We start from the raw sequence: 26,622 nt of genomic DNA, 5'->3' as shown, positions 1-26,622 counted from the left end.
ATGCGCAGACGCGTCAAATGACGTCGCACGCATGCGCAGAAGCACCGGATCGCGTCGTGCACATGCGCAGACGCGGCGCTTCAGGTTACGCACGTCACGGGTTACGAACGGGGCTCCGGAACGGATCCCGTTCATAACCAGAGGTACCACTGTATAACTCCACGTATCCTGCGTTTCTGCCCTCATTTATGCACATGTGTCCTCTCTGCAGCGGGGCACTGCCCAAGCGTTGCCATCCCGCCGGGGGCAATTGCTACTGGGGGGCGCAACCGTCTTGGCGACCGGGTCTCCTTCCAGTGTCAGAGCGGCCTGGACTTGGTGGGGTCTTCCCAGCGGGTCTGCACTCCAGAGGGTGAATGGTCAGGAGCTGAGCCAAGTTGTAGAGGTAAGCATCACAAACACACACACAAACACAAACACAAACACAAACACAAACACACACACACACACCATCCTCTGTCTCCCCTGGTTTCCTATATTTGCTTCATATGCTTCTCTTGCTCTTCTCTCGTATGTCCCTGTATCCCTTCTTTTTGCCTTCCTTTAATCTATTTTTTTTTGGCGGGGGGGGGGGTTAAACCTTTAATGCTACCTAGTTTTTGGAATTCCCTTCTTCCGGATATCCCCTCTGAAGTGTAGTTGGGATCCCACGAGGCAAGTCACAGTGATAACAGAAAGAACCTCTATTGAACTACATAACTGGGTAACTGTGCTGGCCCCGGGGGAGCCCAGCCCAGAGGGCACTGGGTGGGAAGACCAGAAACTTACCCGGGGCCGAGCGGGGGCATGGTCAGCAATCCCGGACAACAGCGGTAGGTCCAGCGAGGCAACCAAGTCCAGGGGCGGGGCGGCGGCAGGGTCAGGTAACAGTCCGTGGGTCTAGCCGGGTAGTCAGAGGTCAGGAACATGCCAGGGTTTTGTCTGCGAAGCAGGGTCAAAGTTCAGTCCAAGGTTCAGGAGTCCAACGGGGGGGGTCAATCCAGCAAGGAGCAAGGCAGGAGGCAGGGCAGGAACAGGCACGAGGACACAGGCAGGCACACATTAGCAACTGTGTTGCTCACGCAACTTGGGGCTGGGGCTGGCCGGCCTTTATCTGCCCCGAGGCATAGGGCGGTCCTGATCCTCCGGTGACTCACCTCTCCTTCTGGCCTGGAGGCGAGCACTCCTCCTGCAGGAACTTAGTTCCCTTCGCCTCTCTGGCCTGAGCCTCCGCAGCTCAGAGGAGGCTGGTGGGTTACCGGACCCAGGGGCAGCCTCACCTTCCCCTGACGGGGCTGAGAGTGGAGCACCGGCAGGCAATGGGTGCTCCATCACATCAGGAGCCAGAGCAGACTCAGCTGATGCCTGCACCTGAGGATCCAGCACAGGTGAGGACCCTTCAGACTCATGCCCTAGCCCCGGCTCAGCTGGTTCTGGAGGCGGGGAATCCTGTGCAGGCTGGGATCCTATAGGTTCAGCATCCGAGTCCAAATCCCAGGCCATCACAATAACAGGGGCAATGCAACTGCTTATATTCATTTCTGAAAGCCAGGGCCGCTCCCAACGTGATTGGCTGTCTAAACTTCCAAGCTGCGAATCATGACTCAGAGTTTAAGGGCCAATGGCAGAGGCCCAAATCCTGAAATGTTTTGTGATTGGATATCATGTATTGAATCAGGACACAGGAGCTCAGAATCCTTAGTCCAGACAAACACAGACCACTGAATACATAACACCCTCCACTTCATCTTCCGCAGGGGAAGCCACAAGGCAGAAATAATATGGTTGGTCAAGGGAGCTGTGGACTTGGAAAGGTTGAAATCCACTGGTCTAATTCATTATAATGTGATTTCCTGTGCATGGCAGGGCAGGCTCTGTCTATGCTCTTTCTATATCACTTACACGTCTCTACTCCTTTGCCGTCCTGTCTCGCAGTGACAGAAAGCATCCCCAAACCCTTTTCCTCTTTCCTTACAGCCCCCTATTCTTACGATAGGGCTGAAGACGTCAGAGCTGAATTTGGAGCCTCGTTTACTGAAGTTTTGAGCGATGTGTCATCCTCTGGTCCTGACCCATCTGAGACCACTGCAGGTGAGTCTGAGCCCCGATGTAGTTTCTGTAGGCCAAGCTGGGACTCGGAGCAGAGACAGAGAGTCACATACAGGTGAAAAATTAGAATATCATGGAAAAGTCCATTTATGTAAGCAATTGTTTTCATTAGCTACTGGAGTTTAATATATGAGATAGACTCATGACATGCAAAGCGAGACATGTCAAGCCTTTGTTTGTTGTAATTGTGATGATTATGGTGAACAGCTGATGAAAACCCCAAGGTTGAAATTGTTAATTTGGGGTTCTCATCAGCTGTATGCCATAATAATCACAATTATAACAAATAAAGGCTTGACATATCTCGCTTTGCATGTCATGAGTCTATCTCATATGTTAATTTCACCTTTTAAGTTGGATTACTGAAAGAAATGAACCTTTCCACGATATTCTAATTTTTCGAGTTTCACCTGTATTATTTTAAAGGGCTGCTTTTCTGTGGGGTTATTTCCACAAGCCTTCTCAATCCTTCTCGGCTACTTTGTTAAGAATTGCAAGCTTGGTGGATTAGGGGAAAGCTGTGGACATAGTGTATCTTGATTTCAGTATGGCTTTTGACAAAGTTCCCCATGATATACTTGGGTGTGAAACCTCACCACTATGCTGTTGACACACAGCTGCATTCCTCCATTTCTTCCAAATCAGGAGAGGTTGTGCGGGTCTGGATGCAGCGGAGTGCTGGATAGTTTTATGATTTGTGCAATTGTTCCCCTAATGGGGTTATTTTTAGCGGAAAGCAAGCTAGAAACCTTCCGAATAAAAGAAACGTAGCATCGTTTTATGGCGAGCCTCTGCTTGCGCCTGGGGTTCATTTTTGCCAGGAGAGCCATCACCAGGGCTTCATTTGAGTTCACGGCAGGCACGTTACCCCCAGACTTACTCTCAGGGCCAAACTGCACATCCTATTACATGCATCTTTGCATTCTTACAGCTGTGTGTGTTTTAAAATGTCAGCCACAGGAGCCCCAGATTCGGATTGAAACTCCTCTCCACCAGTGCCATGGACCCGGTCTGGATAAGCGGGCCCTCGCAGCTGCTATTAAACAAAAACAAAAACCCACCAATGTGGCAATACATTTAAAGCGACGTGCAGTTTGTCTCTCAGCTCTGGAATGTGTGAAATAATGTTGGCAGTGGGGTGTTGTGTGTTTTGTGTGTGTGTGTGTATGTGTGAGAAGCTGCTTACAAACTGAATAAACATAACCAACTGGTCTGCGGTGAGGGGTTCCAAAAATTTTGATGGTTCTCTTTCCCCATACTAGCTCCTCATTAGGACGACGGCTCATACTCTCCAAAGACAGTTTCCTATATGTCTACTTTCTTGTGGATGCATCTCACAGCGTAACTGAAACCAACTTCAACATCTCTAAGCAGTGTCTGGAGGTCATAATCACCAGGGTAGGTTTGTACGAATGCGACTTCGTACTTTTTTTTTTAATTAGTTTTCAATTACAATAATCCAATAATAGCCTCATTATATCAATGCCAAATTACAATTCCCGGTATCAGTCATTCAGATACCAAATTACATAATTTAGGTGGCCCCCCGCAAGGTTTGATGATTTACTTTATTTCTACATTCCAAAATCTTATTAATTTCAGTTACATTCCAGTCATAATAGTAATCCCTTATACAACAGCTGCAGTGTTTATAACTTCTATTCGTATTGACTCATTTAATGATTTATTTGTCTACAAGTGAAGATCTCATACATCCTTGTTCTTCCTGTGTGTGACGTTTATTCTGTCCATGTTGTTTCTTCCTGTCCTTGAAAAATATTGTGTCTATCTTTACCGGTTGTTGCTGCTATCCGTCATGCCTTGCGCGGAGCTGATATCCCGATGTTATTCCAAAGGTTTCTCCCTCACTCAGTCCCGTGCTTCTTTGCTTATGCAACTTTTAATGATAGCTGTCAAAGTTGCAACTTTGTACTTTTAGGTCCGTTTGCTAGTACAATGTTGATTTCTAGTTCCCCTCGAGCCCATTTACGCAGGGTGTGCATGCAATATATAACAACAACAACAACAACAACAACAACAGCAGCAACAATAGATGGTATTCTCCCATCAGAGCTTGCCTACTTCTTAATCTAATCTTCAGAGGCCTTGTAGGCCAAGCCCACGCAGGAATTGGGCAAATCTGTCTGTTTCACTATCTCTCGGCTTCTATTCCCCTTTCTCTCGGCTTCTATTCCCCTCCACCTTGGTTTTAATTTCAGTATTCCACATCAGTTTGTGGCATGTCAGTCGTCATGAAAAAGCTGCCAGCGTTTTAGCGCCATTTCGTCCTAAACTCCACCATTTTGCAACACAATCCCCCCCCCCGTCATTTTCACCGACAACACACGTTTTCCTCCACGCGTACATATGTTTGCATACTCGTCATTTGGCTGAAGAAGCACATTGCAAAAAATGGAAAAAGTGTGAATTTGGGGAGAGAGCGGTGTTTCGGAAAGTGGGCAATGAGGTAGAGTCGCCTTTAAATGTCGAGGGAATAAAATTTATCCCACACCCATAAGCCCACATTTGGTTGGGGTAAAGGTGTTGCCGGAAAATGGGGGGGGGCTCGCTTAGGACCAGACCCCCTTATCTGAGTCACTGTTGCTGAAGACAAAGTTCCTCGGTCAGAGCAGGAAGAAAAGAGAAGGCAACCAGGCAAAAAAATCAAAGGAAAGTGGGCTATTAAGCCTTTGGTTGTTAATTTGTCGCGGCAAAGTTTCAGCCTATCTAAAAGCAAAGAAAGGGCCTTCTCTGTTGTGTTAAAGGAGAAATCTGAGGGCTCCCTTGGACAAAATTAAGGACACCAGCCAGGAATACCAGAGCAAAACAGCAGCCAGTAGGCTTGGTCTTTATTGAAGACTGTTGCAACAGGACTCCCACCTGCCACCAGGTGGAACAAGATGGAGCCCCCAACCAAGAGAGACCCCAACTTTATATTAGTTCCTAATCCCCCAGCTACACCCCTAAAACTACATCACCACCAATACATCACAAATACATCATAAAAAAGGGAGGGTTCAAGGTGGAAACCTGAGTAGGCCTAAGTTTACACGTGTCCTGCTTCCTCTTCTCACCGCTCCCAGACACACATTCCAGAGAACAAAGAGATGTTCAGTTTCCTGCCCTTCCAGAGAGGGTTTGATCACTGTCCTTTGTTTCAGTTCGGTGTTGAATCCTTTCCCAAAAAGGTGCCTCTTTGTAAGTGAAATGATCCGCAGTCTGGCACCTGAGCAGAGTTCGCTGTGGACCTGCTGCCACATCTAGGAGACCATGGATTCCCCCCCCCCCCCCGCACTCCAAGTCTCCCTCCCCTGATAGCCCTCCCTCCATGGTGAGAAACAAAGTCCGAATTTGTAGGAATTTATAACAGAAACATCACAGAGAAAGAAATACTTTCACTCAAGTGTCTGTGTGGAACTGGGTGGTTCGGGGAAATCCGATGTGGATGTGGTAACAGTTGCCACATCCAGACTTTGGATCTCATACCCAGGAAGGTTGGCCTTGCCCTGTTTTGCTGGCATTTTTTTCTGCAGTGTTAAGAACTTCCTTCTTAAAATATCCCCTTTGGCATTTAGCAAGTCTGCCCACCCCTTTGTTATCACCATCTACTACCCTTATGTGCAATCCTTCTATTTTCCCTTCTATCTAGCTTTTATTAATACAGCGCGTGTGGGTTTTTTGTTTTGTTTTTTACTGCTGTTTGTTTTTACTCTGGTGTCTCTTATCTTCGCTTGGTTGTGTTTTTTTAAACTGCTGTTTGCTTTTAAACTGCTTTATTGCTAGTTTCAGTTCTGCTCCTCCTTTTATATATAGTTCCGTTTACACAACGTTGTGTTTTACTGTTATTTTTGTAAGCTGCCTTGAACTATGAGGGAAAAGGCAGGAGGTATATAATTTTTTTAAAAAATAAATATTATCCAGTTCATTAAGAGTCTTCCTTCAAGGCACTCTGGGTAATTAAGGTATGGTATGGATTTGGGGAATGATAATCCTGTCATAACCACAATTTGCAGGAGTTCCTTGAGAGGAAACTACAGCAGTCATGTAAACATGCCTTTATTTATATATTTACAAATACAATGGTACCTCAGCTTACAGACACTTCAGGTTACAGACGCCGCTAACCCAGAAATAACGCTTCAGGATTAAGAACTTTGCTTCAGGATAAGAACAGAAATCATGCTCTGGCAGCGCAGTGGCAGCGGGAGGTCCCATTAGCTAAAGTGGTGCTTCAGGTTAAGAACAGTTTCAGGTTAAGAACGGACCTCCAGAACGAATTAGTTCTTAACCCGAGGTACCACTGTATATAAATGTACACTGAGGTCCTCCACCAAGGGTCTTCTGCTGGTTCCCTCATTGCGAGAAGTGAAGTACAGGGAACCAGGCAGAAGGCCTTCTCGGTGGTGGCGCCTGCCCTGTGGAACGCCCTCCCATCAGATGTCAAGGAGATAAAGAACTACAGTGGTACCTCTGGTGGGAACGGGATCCGTTCCGGAGCCCCGTTCGCAACCTGAAGGTCCGCAACCTGAAGTGCCGCGTCTGCGCATGTGCGCGGTGCGATTTGGCGCTTCCTGCACATGACGTCTATTTGTGCTTCTGCGCATGTGCGTGCGCCGAAACCCGGAAGTAACCTGTTCCGGTACTTCCGGGTTCGGCACGTTTGTAACCTGTAGCGAATGCAACCCGCAGCGAACGCAATCGAGGTATGACTGTACATAACTTTCGAAGCCTGTATCAGGAGTTTTTAATGTTTGATGTTTTACTAAGTTTTATTATACTGTATGCTGCAGCCATGCAGAGTGGCTGGGGAAACCAAGCAGATGGGCTGGGTATAATTAATAAAACTATTTTTTTTTTTTTTATTTTTGTTATTATTATTATTACATTTATATGCCACCTTTCCTCCAAGGAGCTCAAGGCCTCAACCCCATTCTAGTTCGACACGCTAACCACTACACCAGACCAGAAATGTTGGCTTTTTCTCCAGAAGACAAATAGAAAGGAAATGAATATATTATTTATCGGTTACCGAAGTACACTTTTGGTGGTAACTGAAGTTGTTTCAAGCTGTTTTTAATATTCTGTTTTCATTATCGTAGCTCACCCTTGGACCTTAGGCTGAAGGCCGTGATAAAAAATAATAATAATAATAAAATCTTTAATCACATGAACCCATCGAATCACATTTTTACCTCCTCTGCCCCTCTTTCTCCTTCTTCCTCTGATTTCCTGTTTTTCTCTCCCCCACCCCCCAATTCCCAGATTGCCAGCTTTGATGTTCCCATCAGGTTCTCTGTAATCTCTTACGCCAGCCGACCCAAGACCATTGTCAACATTCAGGATGATATAGCTGAAGATACGGAAATCGTTATTGAGAAGATTCAAAATGAGATGAACTACAAAGGTGCTGAGAGGGATCTCCCCCACCCCCGTTTTTTGAGCAGCTGCACATTCAAAATGTATTTTCTGAAACTCGGGTCTCAGCGAATGTGCCAGGTCTTTCTCGCAGGGGTGGAAATGTGTCTTCAAGGCACATGCGACTCGTGCCTAAATTTTGGGATATTTCTCCCCTCCACACACACACCACCCTGCTGTTGTTTCATCTCTATTGATTTGCTCTTGCTGTTTTAATATCTTACATTTATTTTACGTTTCAATGTGCTCCCCGCCCTTTCAGCTTTGTAAGGCATCCCGAGCTGTGAAAGAGATGTAGAACAAATTAAAAAAAACAATTAAAATAAAAAATTCCTTCCAGTAGCACCTTAGAGACCAACTAAGTTTGTTCTTAGTATGAGCTTTCGTGTGCACGCTCATACCAAGAACAAACCTAGGTGCTACTGGAAGGAATTTTTTATTTTATTTTGTTTTGACTATGGCAGGCAGACCAACACGGCTACCTACCTGTAACTGTAAAAAAACACACCACCAATGTCAGTGCCACCCTCTTGCAGACCATGGCAACGCAACAGGAACCAACATTCAAGATGCCCTCGACTCCGTGTACCAGATGATGATTAATGAGAAGGAGTTTACCAAAGTGTCGTGGGACAAAATCCGCCACGCCGTCATTCTGTTCACAGACGGTGAGGAGAAATGGGGACACCCCCCTCCCTCCCTACCTCCCATAATAGGAGGAAGGTTGCACAGAAGCCAGAGAGTTCAGTCCCTCACCTGCCAATTACTAGGTGATCATTGTGGCCCCAAGTAGAGACTAGGGAGAAACTGGATTTGGTTCACATTTAAAGGTGCATCTACCCAATTTGCAAATTTCCGAAACAATATGCAAACTGAGACACTGCCATCTTGTGGTTCTGCAGCCGAGACTTGCACACAGGTGCATATACCTGGGTAAAGTGTCATCTGTGTGCATGAATTGCAGAAAACGACTTGTCAAAAAATGCATTATGTGTGTGGGGGGAATGGCTCCGCAAAAGCTTGGATATTCAGCAGAACTGCACACAAAAATTGGGAGAAATTCTCGCCAAATGGTGAGAGGTTTTCGCAAGGACTGTAGAAATGGCCACTCGATGCGGAAATGTCGGGAACTGAAGTTAAGATTGGGGGGGGGATAAGAAATGTGCACAGTGCACAGAGTCACCCATCCCTCCTAGCCTCCCCCACACCTGACTGCACCCCCAGTGCCCTTGGGGAAGAGTTCATCACTGCCTCCACAGGGAGCAAGCGGTGAGAGGCATGAAGTGTGCAAATAGAGTCCTCCATCCTAGGACTCCAGCACGCATGGGAAGGGGAGGACCTCCAGCAAGGGCTCAGTCCTTGGCACCTCAAGGTAGGATTGGGAATCTCCCCTCCTTGAAACCCTGGAGAGCCGCTGCCAGTCAGTGTAGACAATGCTGAGCTAGATGGACTTGTGGCCTGAGTTGGGATAAGGCAGCTTTTTGTGCTCTTCTGCTGTCTGCAAGCATATCTAAAGGCCGGCATCACCATCTCTGTCCAGGAGCAGTGCTGCCCCTCTCTTATCTTGATAGCCTATGTAGGAATCTTCCTTCCTTCCTTCCGTTTCCTTCCTTCCTTCCTTCCTTCCTCCCTCCCTCCCTCCCTCCCTCCCTTCCTCCCTTACCGTTACCTTTACTCTTACCCCTCCTCACTGCAAACTTTCCTTCCTTCCTTCCTCCCTCCCTCCCTCCCTCCCTCCTACATAGGGCACATGTCTGGTGTCACTACATACAGTGCATGCAACGCATGTGTTGTACGTAGCGGTTTGCTGGCGGCGGAGCCCGAGCGCCGTATGGACGGTGGCGGGATCCTCTGCTCACGGCTGGAGCCGCGAATGGAGGATCCTCCACACGCGGCTGCGGTGGCGCGATGGCTGTTTGCGCCGCCATGCCTGGTGGCGGAGGGGCGAGCATCCCGCGGGGTGCCTTCTTGTCACCCCCCCAGACAGGGCACCCGGGGCACACTGCCCCCCTGCTCCCCCTTGTGACGCCACTGTCCCAAGGTCACCCAGTAATCTTCATGGCCAAGTGGGGATTTGAACCCTGCTCCCAGTTCCTAGTCTGACACTCTAACCCCTGACACTCTAACGCTGGCTTTCTGCATTTGTTTAGAATGTACAGCTTCAGCCAGTGCACACTGGAGCCTTTTAATGATTTCTCGTCGTGACACTCCAGCATGTAATGTGAGAATCGCTGCCTGATTTTGTTTGTCCTCTTAGGGAAGTCCAACATGGGAGGTTCCCCCACAAAGGCTGTACGCAGTATAGAAGACTTTTTGAATGTGAGAGCAAACAGGAAAGACTACCTGGGTAAGTCATATAAACCTACTTCACTTGAGTGAAAGTTAAAAGGAGGGTGCCTGGTCTGTCTGAGGAGATCAGCCTTCACGATCTGACCTCAACGGGCTGAGGCTCTTTTCCAGATCCCAAATTTCACGATGACAACGACGCTCCGTTTCCAATCAGTGCCTATCCTGTAACTGCCTGCTCAAATTCCAAAACTGTTTATTCCACAAGTGTTCTGGTTTAGGTTGCATGCACAGGGAGGAATCTGATTTGTGGTTTGGTTGGCATGCTTTCAGGAAAGCTTATCTGCCTGAGTCCTGATTAGATTCTGAGGAAACCCAACTGTGTTTCCGAGAACGCAGTTTAGAAAGAACCGGTAGAATGTTCCTGGTCCTCGGAATTCCCCTCAACCAGGAAGCTCGAGGTGGCGCCACGAGGGAAGGGAAATTAGGGCCCGTGTCCAAGGGGCTTCACTCAGCAGAATGAGCTGAGGTATGTTGCACATGCAGCCTTAATGATACGCATTATTATGAAGGCAGCAGAGAGCATAAGACTGTTAAGTCCAGAGTCTAAAACTGCCTAACTGCACCACAGCTTGATGCCCAGGTTTGGCACTAGTTGGCACATTACAATTAACTTATGAATCGCCTTCTGACCACCATCTCAAGGCGTATTACAAATAAATAATAGAATCTTAGATTTGTAGAGCTGGAAGGGGCCCTGAGGATCATAGTCCAACCCCCTGCAATGCAGGAATATGCAGCTGCCCAAATGGGGAATCGAACCTGCAACCTTGGCATTATCAGCACCACGCTCTAACCAATTGAGCCACCACCTGTGCTAATGAAAAACAGTTTAAAACACAAAAACAACTCGTGGCTGGTGGCATGGATTGGTTTTTGAGGGTTAAGCTCCACCGGCGATGGGATTTTGGACTTGGCTTCCGGGATGTTCAGCAACGCTTTCCGTCTCTTTTTTCCTCTTTCGTTCAGATATCTATGCTTTCGGAGTTGGAACCGTCGACGTAGACTGGAGCGCCATGAATGAGATAGCATCCAAAAAGCCGGGCGAGAGGCACGCCTTCAAGTTGAACGACCTTAAGGAATTGAAGGCAGCCTTTGAAGATGTCCTGGGTGTGTATGTTCTCTGGCACTCGACAAAGACGGGGTCAAACCTTGCTTAGTACCGTAGTCTGGGGGTGCTGGGTGCTGCAGGCTTTAGACACTAAACAAAGGTACGGTCAGTGCAAGAGGAAGGGCAGAGTGAAGAAGCTTGTTGTGTTCGGTGAGTATGCCCAATGCTCAAACTATGATTTCCAAAGGCAACTATGAACCCCAATACTTACTTCCTGGGCCTCATACTGAAGAACATCGTATGCACACTTCCTAGCTTCCAAATCTAAATAACCTGTTCTCCTCCTGGTATAAAACAATGGGCCATCATTCATTGTAATCCAAAAATAGCCAGCTTCTGTATTCCTGGATTGCCACTTCCAGCCAGGCCCGGTGTCGGCATGTGACATCCTTGAGCAACTGATGAGCAGGGGTTAGATCCTGCTCTCGGTTTGGCAGGATTCCACTCATCCCCTTCCTGGTGGAAAGACTTTGCCTGGAATTGCCTGCTAAACGGAGGAGGTGGAAGGGGGAAAGCTTTGTTTTAGCAGCACCTGGCCAGGTGCTTTGAAGTCCCGACTTCAGGATTTCAAAGCTCCTTGCACCTGACATCAGGACTGACAGGTGGGCGGCCCCATCCACCTGCCCGATTGAATCCAGAAAGGTTAACCCAATCCTGGCGTGGACATTACTGAACTAGATGGAACCCGGTGCTGTTGCTCGGTTTAAGTCGTTTCCTATGTTCCTATGAGAAAGTCTGAAAAAGCAGAGTAAGAAAATGACGTGAGCGTGTTGAAAACGCATTCCCTTTCCAATACTCTCAGATCCCAGAGATCTTCATGATATATGTGGCTTGGCGAACAACTCTGACAGCGCTAGCTGGGAGCAGAAGAATCCGTGGCACGTTCTCCTCCACTACAACGTGAGTAGAGGCTGCTCTCTGTACCACACACACCCCTTTATCATATTGTTAATCCCTAATTCTGGAGTGTCTGACCTGGATGAAACCAACCTTATCGACTCTTCATTGTAGACACTGACAGAACCTTCTTGTCGGGGCGCCTTGATTTCAAAGACGTGGGTCTTAACGTCCGCTCACTGCTTCAGCAAATTCAACGACACAGCAGGATGGATCGTCATTCTGGAAAAAGGTGCAAAAGGAAAAGTGGAACACGTTTTTAACTCTGCATCTCTGCTCTAGGGGAGCTCTGGAGACAGGGCCGGCCCTTCCATTAAAGGGCAGAGTGAGTGGGCTCTTTTGGGGCAGCTGGTTTGGGGTGGCGTGAAAAGGGCAGCAGTTTGCTAGGTATTTACCGTATTTTTCACTCCATAAGACGCACATTTTTCCTCCTGAAAAGTCAGGGGAAATATCTGTGCGTCTTATGGAGCGAACGTGGTCCCTGGAGCTGAATTGCCCAGGGGCCAAAAGAGGATTGTGCTTTTATTTTACAAAGAGAAAAGGGGGTGTTGAAAGGACCCCGCTCAGCAGCTGATCAGCAAGAGATCAGGAGAGAGATAAGAGTCCCCGGCTCCCTTTCAGCCCTGCCCTCCTTTGTTGAATGTGCTGCAGAGGGAGGTTGTTGTTTCCCCAGCGACATGTGACTGGCTGATTAGATTATCTGTCTGGAAACTGTAGAAAAGGCTCCCTTTCCTTTAGAAGCTGCAGAAATGTGAGTTGAACCCCATAAAAATGGGGCTTTTCCTCTTTGCTTTTCCCCCTTTGCAAAAAAAGCTGCAAAAATTTTAGCTGATCCTAAAAAAAAACACCAGGGTTTTTCCCTTTGCAAAAAAAGCTGCAAAACTTTTAGCTGATCCTGCAAATTTTTAGCTGATTTGAGACAGATCCAGATTGGATCAAGGAAGCTCTGGATTCAGTTCACATCAGGTCAAGAGCGATCCGGGTCTCAAAGTGCTCTCTGAGAAAGACAGGCAGGCAGGCTTGTCTCCAATGTGTTGCGATGATTTATTGCATCGCTCTATAAAGAAAACACGAGGGCAAAGAGAGGGGGTGGGGGTGGGAGATGGAGTTTGCTCATATTCAAATTCAAGGCTACGGAATCTCATCCAATACTCCCCAGCCACGACGCTGGGGAAGAGGGGTGTGCTTTGCGGGTTGAAGATAGACACTGAATACATTTCACTCTTCTCTCCCCAGCTACCGGTAGAGGAGGGACCAGATTGCGAATAAAGAGGCGGATCGACCACGAATTGTTCAACGTGAAAGCCAAGGTGGCTCAGGGGATCCAGGAATTCTACGACTATGATCTCTCCTTACTCGAACTGGAGAAACCCGTGCAGTTTGGCGGGAGAATCAGGTAATGTGCCGTATCAGGGCAGATTCAGTCAGACAAAGGGCTCCATAACAGGGTGTGCACTGATTGGAAACGAAGCAGTGTGACCACCCAAAAACCACTGCAGGCGCAAACAGTATTAAAAGCGGGAATCAGAGTTGTAGGGGACCCCCCCACAAAGGCCATCTAGTCATACCCTCTGCGGGATGATCAGTACTACAGCATTCCTGCTAGCCTCTGCTTAAGAACCTTCAGCAAAGGAGGGAATATAGAAGGAAGGGATGCAGTTCTGTTGTCCTCTAAGATCACATACACACCATAGATGTCGACTGGTCTTTGTGCAGTTTTAACTGTCATGGAGAATTCTGGGCATTGTAGTTTGTGAAGGGTGCCGGGGATTGTGAGCTCAGCACCCTTAAGAAGCAAGAGTTTATACTGAGTGATCTCAGAACATAACCAGGATTACATGATTCCAAGTAGATGCTCTCCTGGAAGAAGGAGGAGGAGAAAATTTATTATTTATACCCCACCCATCTGGCTGGGTTTCACTAGCCATTCAAGAACCCAAGTGCGTGGCCAAATCATGCTAAGGTCCAGCATCTCTTCAAGGACCCCAGCCTATAAAAAGTGCTGAGCAGCCTGCCAGAAATTAGCCACTATTTTTCCTGTTTCTGCTTTGGCCGGTCATGGGGAAAACAAGGTAGACCATGAGGACCATGCCATCTCTTTCCACCGTTTTGATGTTGTCCTTGCTGGGGTCCTTCCGGGCCCCTCTGCCCCTTCCACATTTCTTTTGATGGTCCAAGCTCCAAGTCGGCGGCAAATATTTGTCTTCTCTGCAGGCCAATCTGTCTTCCTTGCACGGAAGGTGCCAACAGAGCCCTGAAGATGAAGCCAGGCGCCACATGCAAGGACCACGGTGAGTGCCTCGGGCAATTAATAATAATAATAATAATAATAATAATATATAATAAATAATAAAATAATAAAATTTATGTATACCCTTCCCTTACCCCCAAATCGGGCTCAGGGCGGCTAACACCAATAAAATCACAACAAAAACATAAAACAATTCATTAAAATACAGATTAAAATACAATTTAAAATTTAATCTAGGCTGCAGCCTCATTTTTAAGTAGCCCACCAACCACAACCAAAAGAATGAAACATCAGGGTTAAACTGAAACCAACTCAAAGGCTAGGTGAACAGCTCCGTCTTGCAGGCCCTGCGGAAAGATGCCAAATCTCGCAGGGCCCTGGTCTCTTGTGACAGTCTGTTCCACCAAGTCGGGGCCAGTACTGAGAAGGCCCTGGCCCTAGTTGAAGCCAACCTAGTATCCTTGTGGCTCGGGACCTCCAAAAAGTTATTATTTGAGGACCTTAAGTTCCTGCCCGGGGCATACCAGGAGAGGCGGTCCCTTAGGTATGAGGGTCCTAAGCCGCATAGGGCTTTAAAGGTCAAAACCAGCACCTTAAACCTGACCCTGTACTCCACCGGGAGACAGTGCAGCTGGTAGAGCACTGGATGAATGCGGTCCCCGCGGCAAAGACCCCGTGAGGAGCCTCACCGCGGCATTCTGCACCCGCTGGAGTTTCTGGGTCGGCTTCAGGCTGTCTGGCTGATGTACCAACAGCTGCCCATTAGGGGAAAGGGTCAAGGCTCAGAGGTAAGACTCGCCACTGTGAGAACAGGATGCTGGACTAGATGGGCCATTGGCCAGATCCAGCTGACCATATTATCTCCTTACTAGGAGAAATGAACCGTGGAGGAAGCAGGTATTGACACAGGTTGATAGCCCAGCTCCTCTCAACCACACAAACACAAACCCACGCCCAGTTTTGCTAAAACAGAAATGAGGAAGAGGCTGTGATCTCCTCAAGTCAAGTTCCTCCTTCTACCAGCTGTCACCTTACGGGAGCCATGCGATGACTCTGTGACAGAGATGGGGAGAAGAGCAGCTAGAAGACAGATGCAAAACCAGCAGCTTCGGCTCTTTGATGGGATCCCACCATTGTCTCCTTCTCTCACCTCTTCATTAGAAGGACTTAGAGCTGATACCTGAGATTGCGGGTGGGGGGAATTCAATTCTGTTTGCATTTAAAGGCAAGCCGACCTAACTGGCAACAAACGCAGCTACACTTCAAAATGTGCACTTCTCTGGATTTTGCAATTGCAGTTCTACGGACAAGTCGTGTGTACAAAAGTTAATATGCTAGGGTGAAGCATGTGCATATGTATGTTAGTGAAGACATACAAAAAATGTGTTAGATCAGGGAAATTGCTTTGTGAAACTGTGTATATTAGAAATAATTGCATGCAAAAAAATGGGTGAATTTGCACCAAAACTCAGGAATTTTCACAAGGAATTAAAACATTGCTAACTAATGTGGAGAACCAAACTTAAGATTGGGGGGGGGGGATGAGGACTTGCAAGGACTGAAATGGACATATTTGCCCAGTCCTTCTTGATGCTGCCATTTTTCCTCCTCCTCCGCGATCCCTTTTCCTTTTGTGTTGGAACTCTGCCTTACACAGAGTCAGACCATTGGTCCCTCTAGCTCAGCATTGTCAACACTGACTGGCAGTGTCTCTCTAGGTTTCAAAGTCTCCCCAGCTGGAGTCACCAGGGATTGAACCTGTGACCTTTGCACTCAAAACACATGCTCTTCCACTGAGCCCCTCCCTTTTCAGAGTGGCTCAAAAGCATCAGTACTGCACAGGAAAGATTCTTGCACATACTAGGAAGTTTAGATTTGCAATTACACTGCAAGTCACTTAAAAGGCTCTTTTGCAAGCAATCCCTTTGTAAAAAAATTGGGAGGTTGCAATTTGGAAAGTGAGTGGGGGGGGATGCATTGAAAATCCCAGTTCCCTGGGAAAGCGGTAAAGGTAAAGGTAAGGGACCCCTGACCATTAGGTCCAGTATGTCCGACTCTGGGTTTCGGCGCTCATCTTGAGTTACTGGTGAGGGAGCCAGCGTACAGCTTCCGGGTCATGTGGCCAGCATGACAAGCCGCTTCTGGCAACCAGAGCAGCACGGAAACGCCGTTTACCTTCCCGCCAGCGGGACCTCTTTATCTACTTGCACTTTGACGTGCTTTCGAACTGCTAGGTTGGCAGGAGCTGGGAGCTCACCCCGTCGCGGGGATTCAACCGCCACCTTCTGATCAGCAAGCCCTAGGCTCTGTTGTTTAACCCACAGCGCCACCCTGTTTGCTAAACCACTCTAGGAATGGGGGGGGTGATAGGGGTCCCCTAACTACTTTCAGCATAACACATTTCCCAGGATTCTTTGAGGAAAGCCGCAAGTGTTTTAAGTGGTATAATACCGCTTTACATCTATGGTGAAGACATGGCCTTTGATAACGCTGGTGTTATGTCCCATTGCCTATCCTTGGATCCCAGGAGCTGCTCTCCTGCCTAACGATTTACATGACCCACTTGATCTCTGCCATATAATTTGATTCTAGGTCACCTTTCCCTCCTGTAACCAAGTAGGTGGCCTGGGCCTCGCTCCCCAGGCAGAAAACTCAGACGTTTTCAAGCACACAGTCACACAAACCTTCATACCTTGCAGAGCTGCAGTTGCTGAGTTTGGAGGAAGTGGATGCCCAGTTCGTATCCTTGGACAACAAGAGGATGGGAGTACAGATCAAGACAAGGAGAAGTGTAAGCATGGTATTTCCTGCCCATGGAATTCTGGGTAAAAAATGGAGGTGTGAAAGCCAATTAAGATGGAAAGTATGAGCTGGGGGGGCATTATTTCAAGGGTCTGGATTGTTGGTTTTTTAAAACACACACACACACACACACACACACTGAAACGAAAAACAAAACACTCTTGAAGTATACTTTTAAAAGCAATATTTGAAGATTGATATGGTTACAGGCAGCTCACGCTGCTTCGGCTCTGCAGAGCCAAGTTTCACAGCTGTTAGTGATGGCAGCATTGCAACACTCTTAGAACTTGATGTTTCTCAAAGAAAACTTTCAAACATTGCATCATACCGGACTTCTTCGGGCATTAGGTCCAGCAGTGCAATCTGTCTGCCAAGAGCATATTTTCTCCTAAAACTGAGGCTGCATACGCACCGTATTCATGTTTTTGGAAATTCTACAGGTTTTATGGATTGTATCCTAGGAGGTTTTTATTATTTTGGCTAGGGACCAAAGGTGATTAGAATGTCAAAAACTACAAACATGGGAGGTCTGTTATCTGGGACCGTTTCAAGTTTGACTTTTCAAGGCAAAGAAAAAGAAGCACAGGAGTATTTGCTTCCTGCTGTGCAGCCTCTCTGTGTGATACTGCAGCAAGTGAGGCTTATGCAATCCTTGTTGGCAGGGAATTAGTGAGAGGGTTTTTTTCTTTCTGTCCAAAGCAGTGTTGCCGGGAGGCTGGATTCAATCAGGTATGGTTGAATTATGAAGTTGAATTATGAAATGGGTGCAGAAGAAATTCTGAATCAGAACCTCTTTTGGGAAGAGTAAAATTGGGCAAGCATATGGGAATAGAAAGTGAACACACTGTGCTGTAGAGCATGAAAATGTTCAGTCTTAATTATGGAAACCGAATTATGAGAAACCATGGAAAATCTCAGCTTTCAACTGGAGGGAAATCCCAAGCCAGTAGTAGGGAAGAATGCTTTAAGACCAGCCCCAGAAAGTACAGCATTACTATGAACTAAATTAATAATTTCTATGTACGGATTTAATCTGGATTAATTCATCCAGAGTACTTCATATAAGACCTATCTCAAAGGAAGACGAGACAATTTTTGTCTCTTTGCTGACTGCATGAAGATTTCAAAGCACCGAAAGTGAACTATTACGGCCCGGGTAGCAATTCCACCATTAAATCGATTCATTCATTGCTTCCCACAGCGCCCAACGTGCATTTCCGCAGCTCTTCAAGACAAGAAAATGTTTTCCGAAGGAACTGATGCCTCTGAAGTGGTGACGGACAGATTCCTGTGTAGTGGAGGAGGGAGAGCTGTCGAGGCTGCCACTTGCAAAGGTCATTTTGCTTACATGGGAAGGGTGAAGCATCCCTGGTTAAGCAGAGCAGGGAGAGAGTAAGGCCTCCCACACTTCTGTGTATGAGGTTTCTCTTTTGCCTCACTGCTTTCCCGGGAAAACCCACTGTTTACCCCCAGAATCATAACAAATGTCATCAAGTTTTCTGCAGAAGATGCGGGACAGCAGAAATGTGGGGGAGCCCTTACGAGAAGTTTTCAGTAAGCTCCTTCATCTTAATCGGGGACTGGAAACCTCAGTCCAAATGTGGTCCTCCAAGCCTCTCTGTCTGGCACCCCTAGCCACCGGTTTCGCACCCTACTTAAGAGCTTTCGTCTGACTGGGAAGTCTCCTTGAACTTTTGTTTGTCTGGATGGAGGAAAAGTGTGGTGTACGAGCAGAGGCGCCAGGTAGCCCCTAATATTGAGTGGGCCCAGGGTGTGGGGCGCAGGCCGGCTTAGCCTCCTGCTAGGCCGCACCAGTCCCCAGCGTCTCCCAACACTGCACAGGCCAGGCCAGCCTTCTCATCTTCATCATTTTTTATCTGTATGCCGCCTTTCCACAGTTAAAAACAATGCTCAAGGCAGCTTACAACATGACAAGATTTACATAATTACAAAAAGTCATAAACAATAAATGTTGTGTTTAATTGTCCAGTCGTGTCCGACTCTTCGTGACCCCATGGACCAGAGCACGCCAGGCATGCCTATCTTCCACTGCCTCCCAGTTTGGCCAAACTCATGCTAGTCGCTTCGAGAACACTGTCCAACCATCTCATCCTCTGTCGTCCCCTTCTCCTTGTGCCCTCCATCTTTCCCAACATCAGGGTCTTTTCTAGGGTCTTCTCTCTCAAGGTGGCCAAAGTACCGGAGCCTCAACTTCAGGATCTGTCCTTCCAGTGAGCACTCAGCACTCAATAAACAATAAATAAACCACATCAAAAAAATACACAACCAAATGGAAAACAATTTCCACATCAATCAAAGTCTAAAACTAAGAATACAGCATTAATACCACAGTTTAAAATGACATAGGTAAAAAACTTCTGTGATGTCATGTCCTTTGGAGGAGGTCAAGTGCTTGTGCTGGACCCCCTCAACATTGAGGGGGCCAGGGCCTCTTCAAACAATATCAAGGGGGCCCAATACACCTTGGCTCCCTACAGTTGGCACTATAGGGAGCATGAATGTGTAGAAGCTATCCCAATGTACAAAGGTTAAAATTTGCATCTGTTGCTCACCTACTTTCCCTCTGGCCCTATTTACATTGACGTATGGCCCCCAAAAGGTTGCCCAAGAGGGAATGTGGCCCTCAGGGAAAAAAGCAAAAACCCCTGATCTTAATGAAGCTGGCAACCTTGGCTATGTGCAGGGGCGTAGCAAGGGGGGCGTAGGGGGTGGTCCGCCCCTCGTTCCATAATGGAGGAGATGACAAATTATCAAGGAACAATTACTTACATTCATAAAAAAAACTTTTTTTTAAAAAAATGCCTGCTCCAAAGGTCTTATCTTACTATACTAGGGATTATATAGCTATATATGAAATTTAATGCATATCGGTTAATATCTTGACCCTCCTCCACCAAAATAGCTGTTTATTTGGCTGTTTTCCTATGTCGTGAAGGCTGAAATTTCAGTTCAGTGGAGCACTTACTGTTCCAGTGTAGAATCCAGCAGCTGACATTGTGACAACTTTCATTCAAAGCAGAGATTCCCAAATCGTGTCCCACAAACCACCAGTGGTCTGCAAGCTTCATTCAGGTGGTCCATGGCATTTTTGTGGTTGAATAGGGTTGCCAAGCGCCCGAAATTTCCGAGACACAGCCAGGATTTGGCTTTCGGAAGCAGTGTCTGGGCAGAAATTGCTTCGATGTCCGGGAAAATCTGGACATATGGCAACCCATGCTGGAAGTGTAGGTTTTGGCAAATTTCCTTAAGAATAGCTCAAAAACTTCATTTCTGGGCTAAAAAAGCTCAACAAAACTTTTAAAACTTTGGCTTTGTGAAATATTGCAACCCATATTTGAAGAAATGTGAACTTTCTCTCCTGTCTAGAGATAGTGGAGCTTCTGTCGCTTTTAATCCTTTCTTCCTTTTTTCAGGTGAATCCGGAGGATCATTATTCGTGGAACGGAGGGAGAGACTCTTCCAAGTAAGTGAACCTCTAAATGTATCCTGGCCCCCTGCCGTTTTTCTTGAGAGCTAGTATCGGGCAGTGGTTTTAAAAATCTGACACACAATCGGTCACATAAGCTTTTCACATCTCTTCCCTTCGCCCTCCCCCAATTGATTTAAGCAAGATCCAGAGATCTACCAATAAAAATATCCCAGTCTACTTCCTGCCTGCCCCTTTCATAGGGGGCTGCTGTAGCGTTTGGGGTTGCAATAAGCTTTTGTGTCTTTGCCACTGTGAATTGTAGATTCGCTGTTTTGTCTCTTGAACCAGTTTGTTTGCTTCTCGTGATAGGTGGGCGTAATCAGCTGGGGCACATATAACCCTTGTGAAAAGAAGAGAAAGAAGAAGAAAGATGGGAGAAGAAGATGGAAACAGCCCGGGATCCCCCTCCACGAACCATAAACCACGAGATTTCTACATTAGTCTCTTTGGTGTGCAGGACTGGCTGAGGCAACACCTGGGCCAATCCTTGAGATTTATCCCGAAGGAATGAGCCACCGAGACAAACTCACTGTTGCCCAGGAGTGTTTGCTAAGATGCCAGTCCCCGGGATGCTTATTAAAAAAATTATCTTGATTACGTGTGGTATGTTTGTGTTGTTTATGCTCCTGGCTGTAGGATCAGAAATTAATTAGTGTTAGGGCTCACCAGTCTGTAGCCTTGAGTTGCAGATTCCATGGGCACTGCTATTTCACATTCTTCTAAAAATAGATTAAAGCAGTGGTTCTTCATAGCACTTAATGCACTGCTCCTTGCCACTGCTATTTTTCTAGCAAAAGAGGTGCTGGGACCCACCATGAACACCTCCCTTGTTCTCTTAGAATGGCATCAGAGAGGTGACTGAACTGAGTTACAGCTGGAAAAAGCCCTGCTCCTTGCCAATGTAAGAATCACCTCTTATGTTTAGTCAAGTTATTCTCATTCAGCAAAGAGCCCTTCCAATCTGAATTAAAAGCTTCCTGCTTGTTTGTTCTGCCCCTTTCATTGCTTCCTGCTGCATAGGACAGTGGCATTACTGATGAACAGCCTGCTTATTGTCTCTTGAATTGTTGTTATTTAGTCATTTAGTTGTATCCGACTCTTTGTCACCCCATGGACCAGAGCACGCCAGGCACTCCTGTCTTCCACTGCTCCCACAGTTTGGGTTCAGACATCATGTTGGTAGCTTCGAGAACACTGTCCAACCATCTCGTCCTCTGTCGCCCCCTTCTCCTTGTGCCCTCATCTTTCCCAACATCAGGGTCTTTTCCAGGGAGTCTTCTCTTCTCATGAGGTGGCCAAAGTATTGGAGCCTTAGCTTCAGGATCTGTCCTTCCAGTGAGCACTCAGGGCTGATTTCCTTCAGAATGGATAGGTTCGATCTTCTTGCAGTCCATGGGACTCTCAAGAGTCTCCTCCAGCACCATAATTCAAAGCATCAATTCTTCGGCGATCAGTCTTCTTTATGGTCCAGCTCTCACTTCCATACATTACTACTGGGAAAACCATAGCTTTAACTATATGGACCTTTGTCAGCCAGGTGATGTCTCTGCTTTTTAAGATGCTGGTCCCTTGAATAGCGATTCTTAATCGTGGGAAAATCCTAAGGTTAAGTCTGCCCCTGCAAGCAATGCTTTCCATTACAAATAATCTTTTGCTATGTGGCCAGTAAAAATTCTGAGGAAAAATAGGATAGCTGGCATCTAGCAGATGATAAACATAAAATGGTGGACCTCAGTGGATACCTGTTATGCTGCAGAGGCATGGTGGCGTTTCTGTGGACAAGGAAGTTGTTAAGAGCCTGAGTCCTCTGTATTTCTTCAGGATTGGGTATCAGTGGGTTTGAGTAGGAATAACACTGGACTCTTGGGCTCCATGATCACTGGCAGATGGTGACAGCAGTTACAAAATTAAAAGTCGCCTGCTTCTTGGGAGGAAAGCAATGACAAACCTAGACAGCATCTTAAAAAGCAGAGACATCACCTTATCCATCCTTAAAGAAATCAGCCCTGAGTGCTCACTGGAAGGGCAGATCCTGAAGCTGAGGCTCCAGTACTTTGGCCACCTCATGAGAAGAGGAAGACTCCCTAGAAAAGACCCTGATGTTGGGAAAGATGGAGGGCACAAGAAGAAAGGGGCGACCGAGGACGAGATGGTTGGACAGTGTTCTCGAAGCGACTGGCATGAGTTTGGCCAAACTGCGAGAGGTAGTGGAGGAATAGGGGTGCCTGGCGTGCATCTGGTCCATGGGGTCACCAAGATTCGGGAACGACTGAACGACCTGAAGCAACAACAAACACTGGACACAAGCCCACATGTTCTATACTATGCCACTAAATCACTTAAATGGTGGGTAGATCTGGTATCAAATGCTACCTTGAAGGATGCTGAATTCTCTAGGAGGGGTTTCACACTGGTGGGATCAGGAAACCAGGATTTCTTTTTAGCATTCCTCGAGGGATTGTGGGGCTCGGGATTCTGGACACCTGCTAGCCACAAGGGTTATGTTCCACTTCTACTGTCAGATGCATAGTGCCTCTGAAATACCATTGCTGGGAACCACAGGTGGCAGAGTGCTGTTGCACCCAGGTCCAGCTTGCAGGCTTCCCAGAGGTATCTCGTTGACTACTGAAGAATAGGTTGCTGGAACTAGGTGGGTCATTGGCTGATCCAGGAAGCGCCTCTTAGGTTCTCCTGTACCTTCAGCAGCGGTTTGATGTGCAGCAGTTAGCAAGGATAGCATTTCACTCTACACAAGGTTTTCCCAATCTTGGGTCTCCAGCTGTTTTCGGACTAACAATTCCCATCATCCCTGACCGCAAGGATGATGGGAGTTGTAGTCCATAAAACAGCTGCGAGACCCAAGTTTGGGAAACCCTGCTCTACACAATGAGAACTACTGTGCCTGCTAATTAACCTGCTAGTCTCTTCATTTCAGACCTGGAGCAGGCCAGACTATATTTCCCCCCTTCTTGGGGGCCACCTGGCAAGCCTAGCAGAAATCTGGGAGTTACATGTTTGCCCTGATTCGAAAGAATCGAAACTCCACACCCATCACTGCCCACTTCCTTTATGCAGTCGCCATAACAGCGATAGGCCTCTTCAGCAATCTTTTCCCATACTTTGTGCCAAAAACGAGGAAGTTTAGAAGTGGGTAAATATTGCAGTGTCTGAAAATACAAATACAGGGGGAGGAGCAGGAATTGGATCGTGACTGTGGGGGAAATCTCATGCCTAGCAATGCTGGGGACCTGACCTAACCCCAGCCCCCAGTAATCCCCTGGAATGTCCACATTCCGAAAGTCTCCTGCGTGTTCAAGCTGGGAATTCCCCCAGTTGGTTTTATTCCCTTCCTGACTTCAAGACGATTCTGGGTTTTCCCCCTATTTGGATTCCTGTCCACCTGCAGCCACAACATATTCTTTCCTCTCTCCGCCCCCGCCCACCGCAACCCGCCTTGGAGTTGCTTCATGGACTTTGCCATTTCCCAAACTCAGCTGCTTTCTCGGGGTGGGGCTAGAGACCAGCATCTAGCAAGTGGAGCGGATCGCCTAAATTTCACAAGTAGCTGGACTGCAGCGGTGCTGCCCAAACAGAAGCTGCTAGGAGGCAGGAAGAGAACCAAGGAGGGAGAACCAGAAATGCAGCTTTTGGACCAGCTGTTCTGCATTCTCATTGCCTGGGGGCATTTTATACAGGTAAGCTGTCACAGCCAGGCACAAATTGATTATGAGAGCTGTGAATTTCACACACAGCAGTGCCTAATTGTAGTCCGTGGTGCCTTGAGGCCAGAACTCCTTGACCCTCAACCAAGAGGCCTGTGGCACCTTAAAAGAAAGACTAACACATGTATTTATTTATGATGGTTAAGCATGCGGGCGGCGGGGTGTGTATTTGACCGAGTCATCATTTAAAGGCAAGCCTACTTAATTCACAGTTTCTGAATATGCAACTAAAAACTCAGCCACCCTCCAGAATCACGCTTCTCGAAATTTTGCAGAGTAACATGTGAATATACAAAAACGCATTAAGTCAGGGATAATTGATTTGTAAAACGGTGTACATAAGGCAAAATGCATAGAAAACGTGAGAGAGATGCATTAACAAGCTGATAATTTTTCATGGGGACTTTAAAAAAACAAAATCACGACAGAAGCTTTGGTGGACTAACGCACTTTGTCAGATGCAGCTGGTGAGATGGACTTTAGTACACCAAACTTCGTGACATCATCATAATGTGTTTATATGTTGGTTTTGCTGCTGCAGACTAACCAAAGCTACCGATCCTCTTACCTGAAATTTCTCTTTGAGATAATGCCGTTCGGGATAATTCATTCAGGATATTTGCTTTTATGCAGAGCGCTGAAAAGAATTCAAAGCCCCTTTTGAAATTCTATGATGAATGTTGATATTTGCCAGATATTTTCTGATACTCATTTCCCCAATGTCAACAATTTATGTGATTTTTTAAAAGTATTTGATAGAAAGCTATTGAGTCTCTGGAAGAATTTGGTAGTTGGCGTGCATGCTACTCATTATCCGGCAATTTGTCTGATTTCACATATGAAGCTTGGCAAAATAATCAAGGGGTTGTTGGGTGGAACGCTCAGATTTTGAGTGTACTTAAGCCATTTTTTAATTTTTGAAATCTGAATCCAAAGCTTCACACTTAAATTTTGAGTGGCAAAATTGGAAAAGCAGGAAATCGGCAAGTGTACATTTTAGCTCCGCTCATGCCTCCGAGCCATTTCAAATGTTACAAAATTCCTGCAGGGGAGCATTGGGTGTAGAAAGTGGAATGCAACCCACCTGTCTGGGATGATAAAATACATGCCTGGTTATGTGTCTGTGTCCTGGGGAGGTTTGGTCCAGTGCATGTACTCTGTGCAAAATCCACATGTAGTATTTGACACAGCGTTGTGAGTTGTAGTTTAATTCCTGCATCGAAGTGCTTTTAGCATACGATTTTTGTAGCGTTTGCAGCAGGTTTACAAAAGATTCATAGAAGATCAGGTTACCAATGGCTACCTAGCCACAATGGCTATGTTCTACCTCCACTGAATAGCAGTTGAATCACAAGTGGAAAGAGGAACTCTTGAACTCGGGACCTGCTTATAGGCTTCCCAGAAGAAGCTGGTTGGTCACTGTGAGAACAGGATGCTGGACCAGATGGGCCACTGGCTGGATCCAGCAGAGCTTCCTCTATACAGTATTGTTATGTTTTGTCTTATGTTGTGGTCTAGTACAGGTTTCCTTTCCGCTGGGGCATAAAGAGACTAGTTCTCATTGAGGTGATAAATTTATATGTGGCCACAGCACCTCAGATTGCAAGTGGAGGCTTAGATGCTTGAATACTCTTCCATAAATGCAATTCCCTCCATGGAAAATACAAGATGTCAGGGAGAGAGGTTCTAGTTTAGGCTCTTTGCTGTTATGCTACTTATCTGTGCACACGGATTCTGCAGTGGTGCAGCTTAGCCATAGGGTTACAAACTCCGTAAAAACCAGGTTGGAGTCTATGTTACTTTTTTTTGGCTTTACAATTTTAAACTAGGGAAGGTAGTTCCGGGCGATGTTTTGGCTTAGGGTCAGGATATCTGACTTGAGGAAATGTGTCTGCATAAACAGAGTATTGGATTAGCCATTATACTAAATACACTAAGCTGTACGGTCAGGGACAAAAGTGGAGCTCTTTCGATTCTTGCGAATTTCCCAACAAGAAGAATAAATCAACATTGCATCATCTGAGTCTTTGTGTGCATGCTTGCCTTCGGTAGATAGCAGAATGGTGGATTCAGATTTGGGAAGGGCAGGATCCTGTGGTTTCCTCAGCTATGAAGCATGCTGGGAGGCCGGAGACAAGGCCTGGCTGGCCTGTTTCTCCTCACGTTCCCTCATGTCTAGTGACTGATCTATAAAAGAGATGGGCTGCAGCCTGAGTGCAAGTCGGCATTCCTTGATCTAAAAAGCCGCGTGCAACCTCTTATATTTCCATATCATTTATGGTGTCTTATAAACTGGTGAGAATGTTGATGATTATATATTTCCAGATGGAGGCAGCAACTATCTTGTGCAGCTCCAAGGCTTTGTGGGCACCAGGGGAAAACCTCAAGGGCACCTTTGTGCCCATGGGCACCAGGTTAGCTCCCAGTATGTTTCCGAGCACAATTCAAAGTGTTGGTGCTGACCTTTAAAGCCCTAAACGGCCTCAGCCCAATATACCTG

The 26,622-nt window shown here is 46.8% G+C and overlaps 1 protein-coding gene across 1 annotated transcript in view; it reads left to right on the top strand.

The window, feature by feature from the left end:
• CFB (complement factor B) overlaps positions 1 to 26,622 on the top strand; it is a 58,032-nt gene that overhangs the window by 6,918 nt on the left and 24,492 nt on the right. The window contains exons 4-20 of the mRNA XM_033141955.1: positions 212 to 385; positions 1,957 to 2,143; positions 3,351 to 3,486; positions 7,351 to 7,492; positions 8,040 to 8,171; positions 9,761 to 9,850; positions 10,819 to 10,959; positions 11,763 to 11,860; positions 11,972 to 12,097; positions 13,099 to 13,253; positions 14,072 to 14,148; positions 16,808 to 16,899; positions 18,112 to 18,244; positions 20,345 to 20,394; positions 20,710 to 20,792; positions 21,558 to 21,579; positions 23,966 to 24,095. Of these exons, the coding sequence (XP_032997846.1) occupies positions 212 to 385; positions 1,957 to 2,143; positions 3,351 to 3,486; positions 7,351 to 7,492; positions 8,040 to 8,171; positions 9,761 to 9,850; positions 10,819 to 10,959; positions 11,763 to 11,860; positions 11,972 to 12,097; positions 13,099 to 13,253; positions 14,072 to 14,148; positions 16,808 to 16,899; positions 18,112 to 18,244; positions 20,345 to 20,394; positions 20,710 to 20,792; positions 21,558 to 21,579; positions 23,966 to 24,095 (1,968 nt within the window). The remainder of the gene's footprint in view (positions 1 to 211; positions 386 to 1,956; positions 2,144 to 3,350; positions 3,487 to 7,350; positions 7,493 to 8,039; positions 8,172 to 9,760; positions 9,851 to 10,818; positions 10,960 to 11,762; positions 11,861 to 11,971; positions 12,098 to 13,098; positions 13,254 to 14,071; positions 14,149 to 16,807; positions 16,900 to 18,111; positions 18,245 to 20,344; positions 20,395 to 20,709; positions 20,793 to 21,557; positions 21,580 to 23,965; positions 24,096 to 26,622) is intronic.

Source organism: Lacerta agilis, chromosome 2 (genome assembly GCF_009819535.1).
Source record: "Lacerta agilis isolate rLacAgi1 chromosome 2, rLacAgi1.pri, whole genome shotgun sequence".
Lineage (NCBI taxonomy): Eukaryota > Metazoa > Chordata > Lepidosauria > Squamata > Lacertidae > Lacerta > Lacerta agilis.
Note: the sequence above shows the minus strand (reverse complement) of the source record. Positions and strands in the feature narration are given on the sequence as shown.